Source organism: Pteropus alecto, unplaced genomic scaffold, assembly GCF_000325575.1.
Source record: "Pteropus alecto unplaced genomic scaffold, ASM32557v1 scaffold396, whole genome shotgun sequence".
In the NCBI taxonomy this organism is placed as follows: Eukaryota; Metazoa; Chordata; class Mammalia; order Chiroptera; family Pteropodidae; genus Pteropus; species Pteropus alecto.
In genome coordinates, this window is record NW_006438082.1 from 651,764 (window position 1) to 652,479 (window position 716).

The 716-nt window shown below is 53.8% G+C and overlaps 1 protein-coding gene across 1 annotated transcript in view; it reads right to left on the reverse strand.

Moving 5' to 3' along the window:
• Positions 1–328: 328 nt before the first annotated feature.
• Positions 329–716, reverse strand: part of MECP2 (methyl-CpG binding protein 2) — a 49,683-nt gene continuing 49,295 nt past the window's right edge. The window contains exon 4 of the mRNA XM_006915319.3: positions 329–711. Coding sequence (XP_006915381.1) covers positions 457–711 — 255 coding nt within the window. The 3' untranslated portion in view covers positions 329–456. The remainder of the gene's footprint in view (positions 712–716) is intronic.

The following is a 716-nucleotide window of genomic DNA, read 5'->3' on the forward strand; positions in this document are numbered from 1 at the left end:
GGTAGGGTGGGGGGAGAGGAGAGCTGAGACTGGGGCACCAATGGCACCAAAAATGGGAGTGTCCTCTCAAGTGCTCTCTGTCCTTAACGACCACATGGGGGAGGTCCGGGTGGGAAGGGAGGTGCAGGCGTACCCTAAGAAGCCTGGTCAACAGCTTGTCTGGTCAGTAGTATCTGCAGCAAGCCTTGTTGAAGGAGCCTAGTTTAGAAAAGTGCAAAGCTACTTCTGGCCCTGGTTAGGTCTTCAACCTGACTGTGCTTGTCGGTAAGAAAAACATCCCCAATGCTCCAACTACTCCCACCCTGAAGCCACGAAACTCTAAGTTTACTGAAAGAAAAAAAAATATTTTTTATTTCAGTTAATCGGGAAGCTTTGTCAGAGCCCTACCCATAAGGAGAAGAGACAACAGCTGCCTTTATTCTTGTTGGTTTGCTTTGCAATCCGCTCTGTGTAAAGTCAGCTAACTCTCTCGGTCACGGGCGTCCGGCTGTCCACAGGCTCCTCTCTGTTTGGCCTTGGCATGGAGGATGAAACAATGTCTTTGCGCTCTCCCTCCCCTCGGTGTTTGTACTTTTCTGCGGCCGTGGTGGCGGTCGCGACCGCGGGCTGAGTCTTAGCTGGCTCCTTGGGGCAGCCGTCGCTCTCCAGCGAGCCTCCTCTCGGCATCTTCTCCTCTTTGCAGACGCTGCTGCTCAAGTCCTGGGGCTCAGGGGGGC